This window comes from Rhinolophus ferrumequinum, chromosome 12 (genome assembly GCF_004115265.2).
Source record: "Rhinolophus ferrumequinum isolate MPI-CBG mRhiFer1 chromosome 12, mRhiFer1_v1.p, whole genome shotgun sequence".
Taxonomy (NCBI): Eukaryota; Metazoa; Chordata; class Mammalia; order Chiroptera; family Rhinolophidae; genus Rhinolophus; species Rhinolophus ferrumequinum.
In genome coordinates this window covers 47,789,646-47,810,283 of record NC_046295.1, presented here as the reverse complement: position 1 = coordinate 47,810,283, position 20,638 = coordinate 47,789,646, and the positions used below count along the sequence as shown (strand labels likewise).

The 20,638-nt window shown below is 42.9% G+C and overlaps 1 protein-coding gene across 10 annotated transcripts in view; it reads right to left on the bottom strand.

The window, feature by feature from the left end:
• Positions 1 to 17,865, bottom strand: part of NTRK2 (neurotrophic receptor tyrosine kinase 2) — a 322,840-nt gene extending 304,975 nt beyond the window's left edge. For 3 of the 10 annotated variants that reach the window (XR_004424692.1, XM_033123461.1, XM_033123466.1), the window contains exons 1-3: positions 17,575 to 17,865; positions 16,452 to 16,663; positions 15,403 to 15,977 (exon numbers count right to left, since the gene is read on the bottom strand). Coding sequence is in view for 9 of the 10 variants with exons in the window: in XM_033123461.1 (XP_032979352.1) it covers positions 15,403 to 15,614 (212 nt within the window). In the remaining variant the exon portion in view is untranslated. Of the gene's footprint in view, positions 1 to 15,402; positions 15,978 to 16,375; positions 16,817 to 16,926; positions 17,031 to 17,574 lie in introns of those variants that run through there. The other 7 variants (XM_033123465.1, XM_033123464.1, XM_033123467.1 and 4 more) reach the window with 7 other exon arrangements.
• Between the last annotated feature and the right edge of the window lie 2,773 nt (positions 17,866 to 20,638).

Sequence of the window (20,638 nt, the reverse complement as noted above, 5' to 3'; positions counted from 1 at the left end):
TGCTTTGCTGGTCTGTCTGTGTTTGTGATATTACAAAGCTTTTAAGATGAGTCAGGAGAGGAATTCTGCATGTGCTGCCCTTGTTGGAAACATGGACCCCATGCTTGGGAATTCCCCTGAAGAGAGCGGGGCACTGCAGTGGGAGAGTGGTCTAGATATCCTGGCCACCGCACTTCATACTCCCAAGGCATTAGCCCTGTACTTCCTCTATTCCAGAGAATCATCGTAGCACAAAAGTACCAGATGCAGAAGCCAGATATAAGGCAGAGGCGCAAATCCCTTGTGCCCTTATTTCTGGACAGTGGACCTAGGCACATTAGAGGCCTAGTGACTCTGGCACTCCTCCAGCTTAGCTCCTCTCTCTGAGGCAAAGAGACTACAGGGCCAACAGGATGCTTCTACCTGGAAATGGCACCTTCCATTCTTGACCTAGTAGGATCCCAGAATCCCCTATTCAAAGACCCTGAGTGCACCCCCGGGAACTGTCCAGGCCTTTTCTGCAGATCTGTCCTCCTGAGGGCCTGCCATGCTATGGATGTGCATGTCCTTAGCACAAGAGTGTGGGGGAAGGGGAGGTCCAAGGCTGCTGTCTGTCATGGTGCTGATGCGGTTTGGACGTGTAGAATGGATTGTCCACACAGCTGTGGAGAGAACCGATCTATCTGACTGAGAACCTCCGTCAGTTTCTTTCAACAGACCATACAAATGGTAAGTGCTGACCTAAGTCTTGTCACTTAGGGCCCAGAAAACTGCCTGCCTGGTGAGAGGACATGTTCAAAACATATTTGTTGATTGACTAATTCACTAAATGAATGAATAAATTGACCAATCAATCAACACACCATGTATAAATAGTCAATTCCTTCAGCATAGCTGAAATGACTTTATCAACAAAGATCTATTACCTTCTGAACTGTAGATATAAAATGCAATGAAAGGAGAGTAATGACAGAATGGATTCTAGGGTAGGCTGAGGTAAATAAAAGGCTCAAAAGCACCTTCAAGATGCCAGGCAGTTAAACTCCAGCAGACACTTTTTATTGGTGAGAGAGCAATTCTCTGAAAAGAATAAATGAGATGGCTAAGAAGTTAAATCCCAGCGAGTCACCGAGGCTTACCAGGAGAGCCAATGACTCAACCAAAAATAAGACTTCTCATCAGAGTTAAACATTATATGTTGGTTCTATAATGCCCATTCCTTTTTTTAAATTTAACTTTCAATATATATATGGAGTCTAAACTGTTTTCATTTGTATGTATATTATGAACATACTGTATCGTGTAAACACAAAACAAATGAATGTTATTTATATGAAGGGAGAATTATCTTTTTGGATTATTCAACACAATCTGTTCACCTATATACTTCTCCACACTATTTTTAAAAGCCTTTCAATCTCATATGTCTATCAGTTGTTTTATGATCCGTTTTGCAAATAACTATCAAAATTTCTAAGGTGCTGATAGTGTTACTATTATAAATGTAAAGGAAACTCCATGAAACATTCATAGGACCAGCCCAACGCATCTTGATTGCAAAGGCACAAAAGTATATATATATCAGATGGGATATTAAACTGGACCTGACACCTGACACGCTATCTTTTCGTACCCCTGATGTCTGCAGTTCTGTAAGGGAAAAAAAAAAAAAAAAAAAAAAAAAAAAAAAACAGAATAAATCACGTCTGAAATCTCACTCCAGAATCACTTTTTAAGTAAAGCACCATCAATGCAGTCGCAGGGAAAACTGCAATTGATGCACAGGAATATCCATTATTAGCTATTACACCACAAAAAGGCACAACTCTTTCCAATTAGACCCATTTGTTTGCTGGAATCAGATGTCCCTGGAAGGAATCTTTCCCCTGGATTTACTTCTGTTGCTGAGCTGGCCTGTTGTGCATCTCTCTTCATCTACTTGCCCTCATCCTCCCATCGCTTCCCCGTCCCTCTTTCCTGTTGGATACAGAATCAGCCTGCCTCATCCAAGCTTTGCCTTTCTTCCTTTCCAGCGATGCCATGTGTCTACAATAAATTGATTTCTTACTGTGCATGAACCGATGTTCTGCTGTTTAATTCCATACAGGTTATTTATTTAAAGAAACATCTTAACCTGATGACTTCATAAAAGTCATGTCTAGAAATTTACACATTGACAGTCCAAAGAACAACTAATAAAGACTCTTATTTGGAACTCTAAATGAGAGATTTATAGGGAAGTATGTGTGGCCATGGTGATATGTGCAATGTGGAGATCCAGGATGTTGTGCTTGTGCCAGGGAAGAGCAGTGCGCGAGAGCCACGTGGTCCCTGCCTTCATGCAGTGTGTGTTCTAGTGGTGTGTACAGACAGGTAGCCAGCACGCATGTATGATGCTAAGTGACCTGTGCTGGGCCTGAGAAATACAGGGGTTTATAAGATATCAGAGCACATGGTCAAGATACAGCCTAGAGGATGCATAGCTTTTAAGACCTGTTAAGATTTGTTTAAATATATAAATGTAGTGCTATTTTCATTTAAAATACCAAGACAATGCAGGTGGAGCTAGGCAAGCAATTCCTAAAATTCATATGGAAAAATTATCATGTAAGACTAATCCTGAAAATTCTGAAAGTGTAGACTGGTAAGTAAGACTGATACTTCAAGTAGAAAAATAATAGTAATAGGAAGCTTTAGGAGATAAAAAAAAGTTTAGTTCTGGCATGTAAATAAACAAGCTGATTGACAGAATAGGATAGGTCCCGAAATAGGCCCAAATACAAAGGTGATCTCCCAAGTATTTGTATACAATCAAATTATTATTTTAAATTGGCGATGGAAAGGTTGAATTATATAAGCAATGGTGTCAAGAGACCTGACTGGCTGATTATCTATCTTCAAAAAATAGTGAAAGAACTTTTTTGCTACCTTGCTCCTTATATTTTAAAAATCCAAATGGAGCAAAGCTTTAAATACAAAAGCATGAAAAAGTAAAAGCAGTAAAAGAAAATATAAGAGACATATTTTATACTCTTAGAGAGGAGAAGACTCTTTTCAGCCACATTTACAATATAGACGCCATAGAGATAAAGGAAGAGAAAGGGGAGAAAAACAAATACCATAATCAGCATCACAGGACAAGCAAAACATTAGGCAAAATATAAATGTTCTTATTGTTAAACAGATTTTATGAATCAATGTTCTGTAAAGGCCACCAAACCAATAGAAAAAGAAAATAGCTAAGGAATATGATAACATAGTTCACTGAAAAAGAAATACAAATGACTTACATACATATAAAAAGACTTTCAACATGGATCATAATTAGAGAATTATGAAGTAAAACAATCGGGAGATACTATTTCCCAGGAATATGATTGACAAAGGTCAAAAGGTTTGATAACAAATATTGGGTTGGTGCAAAAGTAATTGCAGTTTAAAAGGTTAAAAATAAATGTGAAAACCGCGATAACTTTTGCACCAACCTAAGAGTATTGGCTTAGCTGTGGAAAAATAGGTGCTCCCAGTTTGGGGGCAGAATAAAATGATGTGGCCTTTTTGGAAGACAACTCGGGAATATCTATCAAAATCACAAATGTCTTTCAAATATCCCTGCAATTTAAATCCTAAGAACTTTTCTTACAGGTAAAATCATGCATGTGCGCAAGAACTTGCACACAAGCCTGTTCTAACAAGAAGCTAGTAAAATATAGTTGATTCATTCAATGGATTACTGCACTGTGGGGCTGTGAAAAAAAGAAGGTTGGGGTACATACGCTGATATAGGGACATATTTAAGATACATTGTTAAGTAAAAGAATACCAATACACACAATAGTGGGTATAGTTAAATAGAAGGTATATATATTCCCCCATTTGTGTACAAACAAAAAGACATAGATGTGTACTCATTTGTACTCATTATGTGAGTGGACTATTCTGGAGGCAGACACACAAACTAAAATCAAAGTTTCTACTGGAGAAGGAGGCTGAGGGATTGAAGGATTTGAAGTGAGACTAACTTTTCATGATACACTCCTTTGTACCACTTGCATTTCTTATCATGTTCAAATATTTCTTTAAAAAAATTAGTTACTAATAAAATTCCATACAATAAAACTAGTGCATTTCAGAGAAAAGATTTGCAAAATCACTTTAAAGAATCTGAAAGGCTCCCAGGCCTGAGCAAAACTTGGCTAAAGGTACTAACCTTTCCAAAGAAAGAATGTGTCAGTCAGAATTGGTGCTGGGCAGTGAATGAAGGAGAGAAAAAGGAGTGTCCATCCGGGGGACACAGATCTGGGCCAAGTACTTCAAGTTCTGCATTCCCTTTGTGAAGGCACTTCAATTATGGAGATGGATGCGTCAGGCAAGCTTAGCTTAATACCATTTAACATTTTAAATACAGAATTAAGTGCCCTTGCTCTAATTCCAAGATTGCCAAGCAAGCTTCCAGTTATAATTTGTTCTCCTTTACAGATCTACTGGTGTAGAAAGCAACTGTAATGCTGATCTGTGTATTTGAGACCATGTGACCGTTATATGTCTTATTATATAGTAATATATTGACAATCTGATTTTATACTTTTAAAACTAAAAGTAACAAACAATCAACAACAACAAAAACTTTGAACTTCATTTTAAGAGACATGGGAAGCCACAGGGCAATTAGAAGCAGTGACACAATAAGATCAGCATTTTAAAAGGACCACTCCAGCACAGTGTGGCATATGAGAGGAGGCAAGACTGGAGGTGAGGATGCCAAGTAGGAAAGTTGCAGCATTTTAGGTAAAAATTATGGTGGAACAAATTAATTATTTTGCTTATGTAAGTACTTGTTTGATGTTTGTTTCCCCTCCGAGAGGGGAGCAAGCTTGGTAAGAAATGACCAGGTCAGTCTTTCTCACCACCATCTCCCAAGTATTTGGCATGACACAGAGCCCACCCTAATGAATATTTGTTGAATGAATGAATGAATGAGGCAGTAGAGATCAAAAGAATTGGACACATTTTTAAAATCTGGTAATTAATTGGCAAGACGTGATAATTAAATGAATATAAGGGTTAAAGAGAGGGCAGAATCCAGGTTTCTGGCCTGTATTATTGAGTAAACAGTGGAGCCATCCATTAAAATAGACAACGCTGGAGATGTTTTTGGAGTGATGATGATAAATTTAATTTGAAAATGTCAAGTGTGACACACTATGACATATCCAGGAGTATGTTCAGTAGGCATAGGAGCCCAAAGATCATCACTGATAGTGGATGGAAACATGATTAGGACATCATTAGAACACAGAAGACAACAGAAGTTGAGGATGAGGGTGACATAGCCCAGGGACAGCCCAGGAAGAGAAGCAGCCCTAGGAGAGAAGCCCAAGGGATATCATCTAGCAAAGGAGCAGAGAAAAGAGAGCCCACAAGTAAGACTAAGAAGCAGCAGCTCGAGGGACTGGGAGAAAACTAGGAAAGTGCAGTAACACCAAAGGAAAAGGATGCTTCAAGAGGGAGGGAATGAGAAATGAGGCCAAGTTCTGCTAAGAAGCAAGCAAGAGAAGAACAGAGAAATATGCCCCATGGAGGTCTTTGGGAACAGTGGTGGAGAGCGAGTTCAAGGAAGCCATGGATTGAGACAAGATTAGGAGGTGAGGAAATAGACATAATGAATACAGACCAGTCTCTGAATATCAGGCTTTGAAGGGAGAGGGGACAGGGCAGGGACTACAGAGGGATGGAAGGAGTCGGAGGGAATAGTGCTAAAGGAAAAGTTGTCCGAGATGGGAGAGACCTAGTCCTGATTAAATTCTGATATTTACAAGAGAAAGAGGTTGAAACTATAGATGAGAGGGGAAGTTGCTAATAGAGAAAAATTGAAGAGGATGAGATCTGTAGCAGAGGTGGCATGACTAGCTTCAGCCACGAGGAGTGCCAGCCCTTCCATCGTAACCTAAGGGAGAGGTAGTTTCAGACGCCGGCTGCTTGCTCAAACGGAAAATGAGTGGACAATCCCACAAGAACATTAAAAATCGACAGAGAGAAAACAACAAAACTCAGCTGGGTTACAAACAAAGTAGGGGTTTGGGATTGCTCACATCCAGTCTACACATCTATGCCTCCCACTATTAAACAGTGAGAACCATGCACATTTGGGAGGAAGAACACTTTGTAAATAGCCCCATGTCTGGCTGAAGCTGAAACAATTATGATGTAAATGTAGGTTTTACTCCCATGTGCACTGACTGTCCCCATCATATTACATTAAAATTAGATGTTTATGCATCCCTCACTCCCCTTACTCAGGGGCTCCTTGCTTCAAGACACTACCTTATTTGTCTGTGGCACCCCAGTTGTCCTCAATAAACACTAGTTGAATTGAACCAATGTTTGCAGGAAGTTTAAATTCGATGGCAGGCAGCCCACGTGACAATTGGGGAACGTGTGATAAACTCTTCCAGCCAGCAGGAAAGGAAAACGTGATGGGCAGAAAGATGAGATTTGATTTTAGTGCAAGCTCCTGCTTTGAGGGTCACAGAAGGTGGAGACTGGCCGGATGCAAGCCAGTTAGCAATCCTCCAGAGCACATCCACAGAAGTGGACCCAGATGGGCTGAAAAAGTCAGAACACACACCTGGGAGCCAGTGTCTGATCAGATGTGAACATGTGAATTAGTTGATGAATTGCTGAAAGTGCAGGTAGACAGTACACGTTAAGGAAACTATCGCTAAGAGAAAAACAAAAGATTGTTTTGATTAATAGGAGACCATAGAAGTACTGCCACCCAGGATGCAGGGAGCTGGTGACCTGCAAAGCCATCTGACCTGAACTGCAGAGTTGGACTCAGAGAGAAAACTCACAGATTGGACTTCTGCTCTTAAGCCACCATGACAACTGGAGCAAGCTCTGGGTTGGCCCAGGGGAGAACACAAAGCTGAATTCCGAACAGAAAAGGAAACACGAGTGCCCATGGCTGACTGATTCAGAACCACAGAGCCTTTCAGGGCTTAGCATCCATCAAAGACCCAACCTCCAATATCAAGATCAAGCAGCTCAGGCCGGTGAGATTAAATGGTTGAGCCAGGATTCCAGTTCCGTTACTGTGAGAGTGTGGGTGTGAGGCCTGCCATCTCCCCACCCAGGGCCCCTCTCAGTTACAACAAGTTCCTGTTCTTTGCTGCCTCTCTGACTGTGTTAACCTTATCAAGCCAGATTCACTGGGAACCATGGTGATTGGCCCAAAGGTCCTACAACCCAAGATTTCTTCATAATCCATTAAAGGGACTTTGCAGCCTGATGCCTACCAGAGAGAGAGGGAGGGAGGGAGAGAGAGAGTTAGAAGCAAGTGGGGAGGGGGATAAGAAACGCCATCACAAACAGGAAGGAGACTTAAAAGTCACAACAAGAAAAGGCTAAGGAATGCAAAGGAAACATGCCTGGGGCAAAATTTTCCATACCACTCAGAGTTTGGGGTGGCAGCTCTCTGAAGTGAAACTGGGAGTAGACTACAAAGGGTGTTGTGGTTTGGGTTTGGTTGGGTTTTCTTGGAGCGAGGTGCTTGTTTTTTTTATCATACCTTGCCAGAGAGCTTAGAGGCCACCATGTCAAGCTCTCTGGCCCACCACTCCCCACCCCTGCTCACACAGTGCACAGATGCTGCGTAAGCCAAGGCGGGAGAAGAGAAGCCAGGGAGCTGTCCCACCTTGAGCACCCATCAGGCCCAGGCCCTGTGCTGCGTCGCAGCAAGGAATTCTGGAGCACATGCAATAGAAACAACTTCTGTGACAAAAATTAGTTTAGAAGACCCTGTCTTTTTAGATTGCACTACATTTCAGAGGTTGAAACCAAAATTCTAATATCTTTTGGCTTAAATTAGACTATTGTAGAATTGTTAAAAAAAAATGTTTCACTGGTAATATAATTTTTGTTTATGTTGAGAGCTGATCAAAAAGGGTAGACACAAGGGGTCTCTGAGTAGCCAAGTGCTAATAACACTCACATACTTCCCTCAGAGAAAACCCCCGTCAGGTCCTCATGGAGACAAAGCCAGAATGATGACAACAAAGTTACAAGTCTGGGTGGGCATCCAATGTACAGCATGGTTACTATTGTTAATAATACTGTATTGTATATTAGAAAGTTGCTGAGAGAGTAGATCTTAAAAGTCCTGATCACGAGAAAACAAATCTTGCAGCTATGTGAAGTGATGGATATCAACTAGACTAACTGTGGTGATTATGTCACAATATTCACACTACAAATATCGGATCATTATATTGTACAGCTGAAACTATTATAATAGTTGTCAATTATATCTTGATTTTTAAAAAGTCTGGGTGGTCTAAGGAAGTAAATCCTAAATTATTAGGAAATTTTGACAGTTCAAGATAGCTAAGTCTGAAAGTACCACGCCTAGTAGAGTTTTATACATATATTTAGATATTCATAGACACATCGTACACATACTAATAAGAGTTCTGGTGTGTGTGTGTGTGTGTGTGTGTGTGTGTGTGTGTGTGTGTTCAGATAATTGTTAGGATATGAAGATTACAGGAAAGGTAGGAGTGCTAAATACCAACTGGTCCTTATTCACAATAAAAAAGGGATCCTGAATGGTGTATAATTATTAATATTTTTATTTCATACTAGAAAATGCCATATTCCTACAGGCACATAAATCACTTATCTTCTAATAGTATATAATACATCTTCTAATAGAAGATGACAATGGAAAGGGAAAGACATGAGATGACATGCCAGTCCACCTCCTTCCCACTGCCATGCTGTTTCACTTGTGAATATTTATTTGAATCTATACACTTCTCTTAAACCTGCCTATGCTCTCAAGGCCAAATTTGGGCAAGTGGGGCAGAGTAGACATAGCCCTAAGCGAGACACTACATGAGGATCTAATCCAAATTACACTCTGCTTGACCAGAGAACTCCGGGCACGCCAATCAATCTGACAGTCCCTCCAAGGCTGTCAAGACCTTCCCACCTACTTCAGTGAGAGGTTTTAAACTTAAAGAAGCAGATGTCTATACAGTGCCTTTTAGGACCCTGGGGAGAAGCCCTGTGTGAAACCAAAGTATGTCTCAGAAATGTGTTGTCACTGGAAAAGCCTTAGTGCATGGACAACACACAAAATGGTAGCAGAATGAATTCTGGATGTGAGTCAACAACCCTTAAGCTTGCCCACTGGCTCAGCCACTGAGCTCAGCCATCAATCTTGGGGCGATTAGAAACCAGGGAAAAACAAGAAGGGAGGAAAGAGTAAGTATTCTCCAGCCACAGTTCTTTCATGGGAGCTAAAACAGACTTTGGATAAAGGTCTGTGGGTTCCTCCACTTACATAACCAGCCCTGACTGTCGCAAAGACTGCAAGGGCAGTGGCCTTCCTTCTGCTGTCTGCTCTGCCCTCGCTCCAACCCCAGCCTGCCAAGATGACCCAGCAGTCATAGGTTAGCCTCCCTCACTGCTACTAACTCATGACGGCTTTTCTTTGCAGCTTGACTTTTATATGAATTGCCTAGTGAAGAGGAAGACTCGAAATTAAAGGAAAAGAGTAAAACACAGTAAACTAAACAAAAAGTGTATTACTTCCTATGTGAAGATAAAGTCATTTCTTTGGGATTAGCAGCTCACACACTTTTTAATTGCTTTGTCTCCAGTAGAGACCGGTTTGCACAGACTTAGCCATACTATGCTTGTCTTCATATCTCCGATGCTTCTAACATGGCTGGCTGGACTCAGGTTCAGTCCAAGAACACGGAAGGGAGGGGAAGCACCCCCAAAGTAAAGGCCAAGGCATTTCCTTTGGATGCTTGGCGAAAGCACTTCTAGTCCCCACGATGTCTCTAATGCATCATGGCCTTAGGTGACTCACTGCATGGTACGTCATGCACAGGGGGCTGCAGCAGAGCATTTCTAAGCCCTTCTCCTTCCGTGGTCCTGATTCTAAGTGACCCTGTGACTTCGGCCTCATCAGCCTAGCAGTAACATGCCAGCAGCCTATTAGCAGCTCATATTTAAAAAGACACAGTTTGGGGCATTCAGAGCAGACACTGAAAATATGCACATGTGACATATGACACCAAAAGTCCTCAGACTCTCACACTGCCAGGCTCTGAACACTCCACACCACCCTTTACTTTATAGCTGATGTATAAACCGCATTACCTCCGTAACTGAAGCTTTGTGGAACTTCAGAGCCAGGAGAAACTTGTCTGAGCATTGACTCCAAAGCCCTGGGTTTACGTCTGACAAGCTCAGGCCCAGAGACTTGAAGGAGCTCCTTCCAGATCAGGTAACTCCACACCACCTTTCTGTCACATACGGTTTTGGGTTTTGGTTTTTGATTTTGTTTTGTTTTTTCTAAAGTAAATTTCATACCTATGCTTTACTTTTCTTCCCAGGTTTATAACATTCACAAGCTTTCATTCCTTCATCTCCCAGACCAATATTTATGACTTCCCAATCCTTTGAACAGACCAGAGAGCCAACCAAGGGGTGAGAAGGCCCCCTGATGATGTGGGATCTTTGCCTTTTTTAATGGAGATCAATCAGTAATCAAATATAGAGCTACAATTATCAGGCCACTGCAGGGCTCAGAGCCCTGCCACCTGGAGGGCGCAGGGTGGGATTTCTGTTTTAAACTAGCTCAACCACATAGATTATGAAAATGATCAATCAGCTATTAATAATCCAAGATTGAGTTGCTCTCCTTTGCTCTCTCGCACACACATCAAACAAGTAAAAATTTGCCCTTCCTAAATAATCTTTCCCCAAAATCATCCTATCGATTTATGCACATCAAGGAAAAGCAAAATTTGGCACTGTCCCAAGGGACAGTAGGTTCAGTGCCACATCCTACTCTGTAGCTTTTGAACTTATAAGCTTTCCTGAAAAGTGGTAAAGTTCATCAGAGATACTGTCAGTGTATGGTATTCAATCACAGTTTGATAATGTTTCTTTCCCCAACATGCAAGAAGAGCAATGAGTTGAAACCAGAGGCACTTGCTTAAAACCAAACGCAAAATAAATAAATAAATAAATGCAATTCCCTTTCCCCAGCTAAACAAAAAACTCTAGGTTTTATACTCCTACGACCTAGATATAGTCAAAGAGATCATACAGAATGTTCCTAGGGAGAAAGAGACCTCAACTCTCAGCTGTTCAGCCAACTTTTCAGCTTAGTAAACGTCTTTACAAGGGAATACTGAAACAGACACAAACAGAGGCTTATGGGATAAAAAAAAAAGTGAAAGATCTTAAACAGAGCTAAACTCAGTGCTGGGGAGCTGTAACCACATTATCTGGACTTCCCATTACTTGCTGTACTAACATATAACCCAGGCTCTTCTCTTACCACTAGTGCTCGGAATTCCCATAAGGAAATATCACTTTTCGGAGACGAAGGGAAAAAAAAAATCAAACACATTTTCCCGGATAGTCAATGAGAGGTGATGGAGAGGGGGAGGTGGAAGAAAGTAGGGTCAGACGGGTCACGGGGCTTTTCAATTCTTTGACCCAATGTAATAAAAACCTCCATTATGCAGAGATGGAAGGTACGAAATGAAGACGACTTCCAAATGGTTGTACTGAGCTGAATTCTGTACATACCTTCACTTTGAAGACAGCATGTTTTCAACTCCAGCTTGCAAGTTGTATTAAATAATGAATGATATACATTACACTCCCTTATTTATTAACAAGTCCAGAGTGTGGCTTATGTAACCACACTCAAAACTTATTCTGTGGTTCTTAAATACATGTAAAGCACAATTCAAACTTCTAGAACCTCCAACAGAGGGACTTTAGAAGTAAATATCAAAGTAGTAAAAACTGGTGCCTTTAACTGAATCTTTACAAGGGCCAGAACTGTTTTGTTGTTGTTGTTGTTGTTGTTGTTGTTGTTGTTGTTGTTGTTTTTAGTACAATTAATTGCAATGGAAAAGCTTACTAAGGTGAGAGGGCCAAAATCAATGTATTAATGACTTAACATTACAGCTGCTTAACAAGCCAACAACGAATTGCGCATAGAAGCTCTGGCAGCAAAAGCTGCAAATTCTATTCATGTTGTACTAAGAGGAAAACTATTAGATTTGTCTCCAAACATTACCCGAAAATCAGAGACTATCGCCCAAGAAATTCAGAGAAAAAAAGGTCATCATTGGTCTTCATAAAATGTGGGCAAGATCAAATTTCATGCCCTTTTACCAAAATGTTAATATGCTTAACACTACTGAATGGTACAATAAAAAATAGTTAAGATGGTAATTTTTGTTATATGTTTTTGACCACAATAAAAAATAAATAAATAAATGCCCTATTTTAACTGTGCCTTTTACTATTTATGTGAGACAGAACTTGTCCTTTGCAATGCATTTTGGCACTTGCTAAAACTGAGACTTAAATGGCTGGTTACATAATTCCAACAACAGGCTTTACTCTTTAATTCCACTTATATGTGACAACGGTATGGTTTTTAATTGAATTTAGCACAGCTTTGGTATAACCATCTCCAAATAAGAGCTGGAACTTACCAGCAGTGTGATAATGGGTAAGTGTGATGTATATCTGTGGACACAGAGATACAGCTCTAGATCGAGATCATGTTGGTGGGTAAAGTATATGAGACAGATACTGTGATGGGAGATTTTTTTAATAAAACAGGTTCAAACAATGACTGAAAATAAAATGTCATTTTTGCTTAAAACATGCATGTAGAAACAAACAAAAAAAACCCTTATCTCTTAATTAATCAATACTAGTTAAGAAATAGTCTACCATGGCCTCTCTCTGAATTCTAAAGGCACAGTGGTTATATTTTTCCCCAATATATAGACATTAAAAGATATACCATTTTTAAATGATACAGTAAACTGTTGCTTCAGCACATTATAATCAGTTTATTTGCTTACGTTATTCCTATTTTTTTAAAAAAATAGAAACACGTAAGTTCAGCTAAACACCATTAAACCATAACTTTAAAACAGGTTATTTTAGGAATACCATTGGGTCTAATAACAAAGTTCAAAAAAAAATCTGTAATTTGGTTCCAACTATAGAGGGTACCCACTGGCCAAAAATTTACAAGTGTTCAAGCAAATATTAATATGTAAGATAAAGAACACAGATGGTGTCATATAAGGATGAGAATGAAACAAACTCATCCACTGATGTCATTTTGATATCAAAACAGCAGAATTCAAAATAATTATACTAAGTGCTTTCTAAACAAGGAATATATTGATATATTTTATAGATAAAGACACCTGAGACGTAAACTGGATGGGCTCAATCAAAGCTGAGGGACAGAGCAGAGAAATGTACTTTTTCTCAGAGTTCACATCTACCAGCCTAATTCCCCATCCTGAACACTTATTCCCACATACTCTCAATTCATTCAATCTCAATGAATTTTTCAATCAAAGGAAAAATATGAGAGTAGATCTTGGGAGTGGCATTATTGAATAAATAACGGTGACAATTGCTTTGGTAAATATAACCAAAAAACCAATTGTAAAAAGCCTGAAAAGTAGGCACCTGCTATCAGATATAAGAAACAACAGCAATTGTGAGAACTGATATAAAAAAAGCTCTGCTCAAATCTACTGATTTCATATAAATCAGGCAGCTAAGACCACTAAGATTTAAAATAATACTTATTAATTTAAAAAGAGTTTTGTTTTCTTTTTCTCTGATTATGGCCTTAAAATATTAAAGTGAAAAAAGCATTAAAGTGAAAATGATTAGCCCTATTTCATTTCCTCTTTCTTTACAGATCTGTCGTCTAATACAGAATTTAAAAACAACAACAGCAAAACAGCACGAAGGCACTACCTACGGTCTCAAAACAGTCTGAAGGGCTCTGAATTCCACATGGCTTCCTCCATCTGACTACTGACACCCCATCTCATGAAAAAGACACAGATCCTGACAAAAGGCCACACACACTCTGACCAGCCTAGACCAGCTTAGCTCAGGGCCAGGACGGTTGGGGTCCTACCCACCCTTCTGCTCCAGCCTTGTCTGCTGCTATCCTTGCCAAAAAGATTGAGATTCAAGCGTCCTCGATCCAACCTGACAGTTGGCTGCACCCAGTACCTCTCAGCACTGTTAGGCCCGCATGTGCCCCCTCTGTTCTGTTGTCACTCCTGCCCGAGCCTTATAACAGAGCATCGCCAGCAGAACAAACATCAGAGACCAAGAAGGTCTCTTACTTACATGAAAAAACAGGTTATCTTGGTCAACTACGTTGGCAGAAATAGGGTGTGCGTTTTCTGTTGGGGGTTGGGGAATGCATGCGCACTTGCCAACCGGAAGGCCACAGCCCAAACCCTACTTTCAGGGCTGCCTGTCTCAGTACCCAACACTGTAAGGAAACCCGAAGAGAAACTTTGCCTTACAACCCTCTACATGGATGAATAAAATCTCATGTTAATAAAATGTATGAAATGGCAAAGTCCCTAGCGGGGAGGAAACAAACACCTGTAAAAGAGGTGACAGGAATGCTGGAGAAAGGACTGGTAAATTTCTCCTTGGAAATATATTTGTCACAAGGCATCCTAAGAGGAGGATAGAGATGCACAATTCTGCTTCTCCATCAGATCAGGACAAGCTCAAACATTCCCGGGGGTGTATGGGATCCCATGCTAAAGGCAGCGTTTATCTGAGTACTACACACTGCTTGATCATCCAACCTAGTCCTGGGAAAATATTCAATGGGCAATTAAGATTCATAATCCAAATGGTCTAAAAATTATATCTCTGGGAAGTCAAGTCCAAATTAAATCAGACCAGGCTTTTAGGCTTCCAACGATCACATTTTCCCTTTTGAGTGAGTGCATTTCAACACTCAGAACTTCTCCTCTTACAGATCATTTTCAAGGCCATCTCTGGATGCAATCTCCTAAGCAAAATCTGATATATAAAATGAAAAGGGAAATTGGTGAATGCCAAACCTCAGAGAAAAAATGTTAACGGGGTCTCTAATCTCCTTCAGCAGATTTCAAAAAGTTAATTATCTTAACCTCCTTTCTAGTAAATATTACTGGAACTTCTCCTAACACAACAAACACATTGCACCTTATGAAACAAAAATATCCAAAACTAAGTTATTGCATATGGAAATCCTAAAGTACACCAGCAGGGCTTTGAAATACAAAGTACAATGGAATGCCTTCCATGTCAATTATATATATTATTGACATGTAAACTTAAAACTTATTTTAAACTTCTTCCCGCGTTATCAGCCCCAAGCCAGTGAAACAGACAGGTAACTGACAGATGGCACAGCCCTGCAACTCTCATTTCTGACTTCTGCCCAGACTTGAGACAACGTTCACAGCCAAGACGGACCGGTCTGGCTGGCCCTAGCCCCACGGGCCAGGGAAGAAAGAAGGAGAAAGATGATCAGGAACTCACATTTCGGTGATGTTCTCAGGATCTGCACTGTTAGGCACCAGCCTCGGAAACGCCACGATGCCAGGAGTAGGGTCGCTGCACCAGATCCGAGTAGCGCTGCATTTGCAGGACGTGGGACAGGCGAGAGCGGCCCTCCAGAAGCCCACAACCAACCAGCAGAAGCCCCAGAGCCGCGCCATGGCGGGTCCATGCCACCTCATCCAGGACGACATCCCTAGCCGCCAGTGCCAGCCCGAGTCAGACTGAGTACGTGTCCCTGGGCTGCACCAGCTGGCCTCTCCAGCCGATGCTGGGCAGTCTTTGCCGCGCTCGCAGCTCTCTCTATTCCGTGCTGGTTGCGGGCGCGCAGAGCCGAGCGTGTCCGGGGACTGATTGTGTCCTGGTGGGCAGCACCGTTCACAGCCGCTGGGGCATCTTGGGCCGTCTCACAGGGGGCGCTCCCGCCGCTTGGAGCTCCGCCGCGGCCGCCACTGCATGGCCCAGCGCGCTGGGCACCGGCCCGCGGCGCTCCCGGGACTCTCTGGGGCGCAGGCTTCTTGCTAGAGGCTCACTGGGATTCGGGACACACCTCGGGGCTGAGGACAAACAGACAAGCATAAGACTGAGCGCAGGACTCCAAACACCACGAATTGGTCCGCGCTCGCATCACCCCCACCCGGACCCCAGCCGGGAGATTGGATGGATGAGTGCCCAGCTCCCACCCCAAAAATAAACTTGCCCCTCGATGGCACTGATGCCGGTGGGGCCACCAATGTGCCCACCCTCTTTCCAAGCCTGAGGTCGAGGTAAGGGAGATAGGGCAAGGGTTCCTGAGACAGGATTCCATGGCACAGGCCAGGAGAAGACCCCTTAGAAGGGGAAGAAGGAACTGCCAGCGGCGATGGCTCCGCGACGGGGCCTCTGAATGATGCTGCAGAATCTGTCATTGCCGCTGGGCAGAGGGGGCGCGGGCAGGTGGCGCGGCCGGTCCCACCTGGTGAGCCGCCTGAGGCCGCCCAGGGGTGACAGTGAGGGCCAAGACGACGGAGGGCACTGTCCGCGCTGCTCACCCGGGCTCCGGCGCCTACCGCCAGCCGACGGCGCCTGGGTCCAGGCTCCTCCTGTCTCTGGGCACTGAGCGCGGAGAGCAGGAGAGAAGGAGCGAGCGAGGCTCCTGCTCCAACCCAATTCCGGGAGCCGCCGCCGCCGCCGCCTCTGCTACTGCTGGCGAAGTGACGTGAGGGCTGACGCAGAGCAGGGGCAGAAACTCCAGAAAATTAGTCTGAAATCCAAAAACACACACGCTCATACACACACAAACCCATAACACCCTCCAGACAAAAGCAACGGGGAGGGGAGGGGAATCTGGGGGCGAGCAGGGAGGAGGCAGGCATCGGTGCCACTGGTCAGAAGCAGACAGCAGCAGCATGTGGGAGTTCACACACGCGCATACACGCACACATCCTGGCCATGTAGACGCGCGTGCCTCGTGTGTGTGTGTGTGTGTGTGTGTGTGTGTGTGTGTGTGTGTTTAGATCCAGGTACCTCTGAGATGGACTGTTTGGCCGCTCAACGCCTACCAGTCCCTAATTCACACCGTAATCTCTTCCACAATCGCAGTAGAGTCTGTCTCCTTTTTTGAAATGGAAACCGGGCTCGGTTCAGCTCTGAAAAATGCGCTGATTCTTATTATAGGAATCCTCCCTCCCTTCTCTATCCCTGCTGCGTTTTCCTTTCCCATCCTGCCTAAAAGGGAGGGTGAGCTATCCTAAAAATAAATAAATATTGTAAACACCAAAACGTGTTCAGCATCGGTAACCAAGGATAACCGCCCCCATTCTGGGCCACCTATTTGGGGATCCGTGGTTTTCGAGGGTCTTTCTGTTGGTGTTTTTGCAGAGGAAGGGTAGTCTCCAAATGCAACTCTAGCTCTCTAAGTAGGTCTTTTTCTTGCTGTTTTCTGGCATCACACGCCAGGGAAATAGAGACTTGTGAGGGGAAAGGAGCGCGCCTGACGCGTATTGGGTTCCCTAAATGCGCGGCCGCAAAGCTGGCCTGTCCGATGTGTGGCGCCGCGTCATTTTCTCTCATCTGTCAACCTGGCAGGATGCAGCCATTCCCAGATTGTAGCTTCACTCCCCGCGATGCCCACCCCCATGCGTGTCACCCAGAGCCCTTGCTCCCCTGCCGTACCTTGCGCGTTTTCGTGTGTGCGCGGGTATGCGCGAACGCTTGCCCCGCGCCCACGCTGCCCAGAGCACGACATGAATCCAGCTACCGAGAAGCCCAGCACTAGCAGGGCCTCAGGGTCTCGTTAGGGACAAACGAGGCGATCCGGGAGGGTCGGGTGACAAACCGTAACTGTTCTGCGGGCGCAGTTAAATGATGGCTGCGGAGCATTCGCAAGCCTTGTCTGAGAATCCGTCTTCCCATTTGCGGCTCGGAGAGTCTCTTTTTCCGCAGTCATTTAAAAAGGAACTGGGAAAATGCACCGCAGTGCCTGACACTTCGGAGGGTTCTAGTGCCCCCGCGCGGGGAGAGAGCGCCCGGCACATTGGAGAGCACCAACCCAGGGCCGCGGCTGCGGCGGGCACAGCGCAGGGGGCGCGCTCTGGCGCCAGATGCGCAACCAGCGGCGCCCGACGCGTGCGCGCCCCTGCCCAGCCAGCTTGTGGCCCGCCAGGCCTCATAGAGCTCCGGCCGGAGAAAAACGCAGGCAGCACTCGGCGTCAGAAAGGGCAAATGAATGGGATCTCGTCCAGAAGATAAGAATGGTCGCCCATCTGTGTGAAGAGGCAGGGGTGGGAAGGATCGAGACCCTGAAAGTCTAGGTAAATACTTAGACCTCTGTAACGTTTTAAATATTACAAGGGAAGAGAAAGCATCTACTGGAGCTTTTGTGCAAAATCCCGACGCTGAGTGTAATCGCAGGAATCCTCGTGTAGCGCCCAAAAATCTCCTTGCAGGGCCGGAAGACAAAGCCAGCAGGTCTGCCTCTCTCCACGATCACTTGGCTGTGACACTCATTGGGTGTTGAATGGCCAGGCTGAAGTTCATTTCTCTGCCAGGCTGCCAACCCCTGCTGGGTGAAGACGTGCCAAGGAAGGGAAGCAAAGGGCAAAAATGTCTGGTCCAGGTCATAAAGTAACGCTCTTCCGCCTGTCTTGCCAGTGTCCTTAATGGAACTGCCCCTACAGAATACCCGAGGGAAGGGTGTGCATAATTACACACATCTCTCTCACACCCCACCCTCACCCCCTTTTTTTTCTTTCTCAGAAATGGCCCATTTGTGCCCTAGTGGCTGCAACGTGTCAGTGCAGCACCCAAAGGACACAGAGTGGTTTGCAGACCAGAAGATTCTAATTATGCTGTAATATTTTTAGAATTTGTATTTATTCATATATACTATTATATTTAGATTCTAAATATACCCCTACTAAATATCTCCCATTTAAAATTAAAACTGGAAGCCCCACTTCTAATCATCCTTCCCCTACTGTTTCATAGTCCTTACCATTTTTTAACAAATCATTTACTTATTTATTATGTGTACTATATATCGTATTTCTCCCAGTAGAACATAAACTCCATGCAGGCATGGATCTTTAGTTTGTTCATTAATATATCCCAAGGACACAGTAAGTGTTAAAATATCTGTGTGTATGTGTTTAATGAATAAATAAAAATTGAGATTCCTCCAACAGTCCATCTACACTCTCGCTTTCTTAACCTTCAGTCCTACAAGTCCATCTGAATAATTCCCTCTGGACACTCTCCCTCCCATCTCCACAACCTCGGAGTCCTCCCTGTGCTAGGAGTTCTGGCACAGGGAAGATTCCTGAAGCCTTACTTTCTGCCTTTCCTACTAGCCAGGTATGTTCTATCTAGCTCTGGGACAGAGAGGGCCTCCCTGACATTCATGCTGATAACATTATGTACAGTGCCTGAAACACACTGGTCAATCAATAACTATTTCTTAATTGATAAAAAATATGGGTCAATCTCAATTTTAAGAACTACAAGAGATTTCACAGAGATTTCAGGGATTCTCAAACTATGGTTTTATAGGAGATGATGAACATTTTGCAGATGGACAAAGTGAAGTAGGGGTAGTTTTCCCCAGATCATATGAACTCTTCAAGGCAGAGATGGAGACTGAGTGTTGCAGACTCCTGCCCATACTGGACCATGATGCACCTTGGACAGTATTTTTTAAACTATTTTCATCTTAATCCACAGTATGAAATGTGTTTTATATCACAATCCAATAAACACATATATGTGTGCATGTACTCAAAAAGAGCTTCACAAAACAAAACTCATTTACACTTAATATATGGAATACACTCATTTTTATTTTCTATTTTATACCATTTTATTTTTCAATGGTTGTTATAACCCAATAAGTTAATTTTACTATCCAAAACTGGGTAGTGGAAAAAAAAAATACTGCCAGCTTCTGCTTCTTACTAAGATGTAGTAATAGGGGACAGATTTAACCTCCCAACCAAATCATCAACACACTGAACAAAATACTTGAAATAACAATTCTCAAGACTGTAGACATAAGACAATGAAGGCTGTGGCTCAGGGAGAGGGAACTCAGGCAGAGCCCAACTCCCTGATTTGAGGAGACATAGCTGAGTGTTCAGGAAAATCAAGGAGGGCAGAGTTCACAAGGACAGAGGAGCAGGGAAAAGAGTAAGGTACAGAGAGAGAACTCCAGAGGTCTGCAGAAGGTCCCTCTCAAGTATTCAGCAGAGTACAGATTAGCACATGCAGGTGATGAAACTGCCTGGGGCCAGAGAAAGAAGTGCCAAAAGGATTAAAGGAACAAGGTCAAAGAAAAATTCAAAAGGGAAATGGAAAACATTACATATAAAAATTTATATTTACATGTCAATTATACTTCAATAAAACTGGGGGGGGGAAGATATTAAACAAATTTTTTTAAAATAATTTGTGAGATGCCCCTAAAGCATCTTAAATTATAGCACTAAATTCCTAATTAGAAAGGAAGAAAGGTCTCTAACCAGTGAACTCAGTTTCCACCTGAAGAAGCCAGAAAAATGAAAAGAAAATTAAATACAAAGTAAACAGAAGAGAAGAAATAATAAAGATCAGAGTTGGAAACAATGCAATAGAAAACAGAAAAACAGGAGAGAAAATCACTGAAGCCAAAAGCTGATTCTTTGAGAAGATGAATAAAATTAATAAACCGCAGGCCAAACTGACCAGGAATGAAAGAGAAAAGACA